The sequence below is a fragment of the Haliaeetus leucocephalus genome, unplaced genomic scaffold (assembly GCF_000737465.1).
Source record: "Haliaeetus leucocephalus isolate CR32 unplaced genomic scaffold, Haliaeetus_leucocephalus-4.0 Scaffold140, whole genome shotgun sequence".
Taxonomy (NCBI): Eukaryota; Metazoa; Chordata; class Aves; order Accipitriformes; family Accipitridae; genus Haliaeetus; species Haliaeetus leucocephalus.
The window spans coordinates 960,941-961,828 of record NW_010972576.1 but is presented as its reverse complement, the minus strand read 5'-3'; the positions used below and the strand labels follow the sequence as shown (position 1 = coordinate 961,828).

At 67.0% G+C, this 888-nt stretch overlaps 1 protein-coding gene across 1 annotated transcript in view; it reads left to right on the top strand.

Moving 5' to 3' along the window:
- Window positions 1-456: 456 nt before the first annotated feature.
- The window catches only part of TLL1 (tolloid-like 1), a 139,612-nt gene continuing 139,180 nt past the window's right edge, over window positions 457-888 (top strand). Inside the window, exon 1 of the mRNA XM_010586065.1 lies at window positions 457-613. Coding sequence (XP_010584367.1) covers window positions 457-613 — 157 coding nt within the window. The remainder of the gene's footprint in view (window positions 614-888) is intronic.

The following is an 888-nucleotide window of genomic DNA, read 5'->3' as shown; positions in this document are numbered from 1 at the left end:
CGGGCGCGGAGCGGGACGCGGGCAGCGGCCGCCACCGCCGCCTCCTCCTCCTCCTCCGCGGGAAGTTTGGCTGGCGTTTGACAGAGGCGAGGGGACGCCCTGACAGACAGGATCTCCCGGCCTGAGTCCACCCCCTGCGCCCACCCACACACCCAGCGACTTCTCCCCGGCGAGGTGGCGGGCTGGGGGCAGGAGGGGCAGCGGCGCTCATGCTCCTCACGCGGTGTTGCACCCCTCTGACTGGGGCTACCTAGGGAGCACCGTCCCTCGGAAGAGCCTCCAGGTGGAGAAGGAAAAAAAAAACCCAACCCCCAAACCAACAAAAACCAACCCCCAAGCCCCCCCAAACCTGTGGTTCCTCCATCCCTTACCCTCCCTCCCCAAGCCGGCGTGGACAGCTGAACCGGCCGCCTAATTCATCTGCTCCCTGCCCACCACCTCTCTGCCCGAGGGAGGATGAAAATGCTTTGCTGGAGGATGGCACTGTGGCTGGCCGGGTGGACTGTCTGTGGGAAGCCTTCCTCCTGCTCTGGCCTTGACTATGACTACACTTACGATTTCACTGAAGAGGATAAAGCTGAGGCGATAGATTATAAGGATCCTTGCAAAGCCGGTAAGTGACTTCCCCGTCTAACGCAGCCCCCCACCCCCTCCCCAGATGGTGACTTTGTCTCGGCCGTATTTACGGCGGGGTGCGTGAGGGGAGCAGTCCCGGGCTCACCTGCTCCCTCCCCGGGCAGCAGCGCCCGGCGGAGCCGGAGCCCTCTGCGCCCGGCTCCCTCACCTGGGGAAGGCACCCGCGGTCCGCCTGGCCGGGACGGCTTCCCGAGCGCCTCCGGCGTAGGTGGGAGAGGGGCGCGGCGGCGGGCCGGGCCGGGCCGGGCAGGG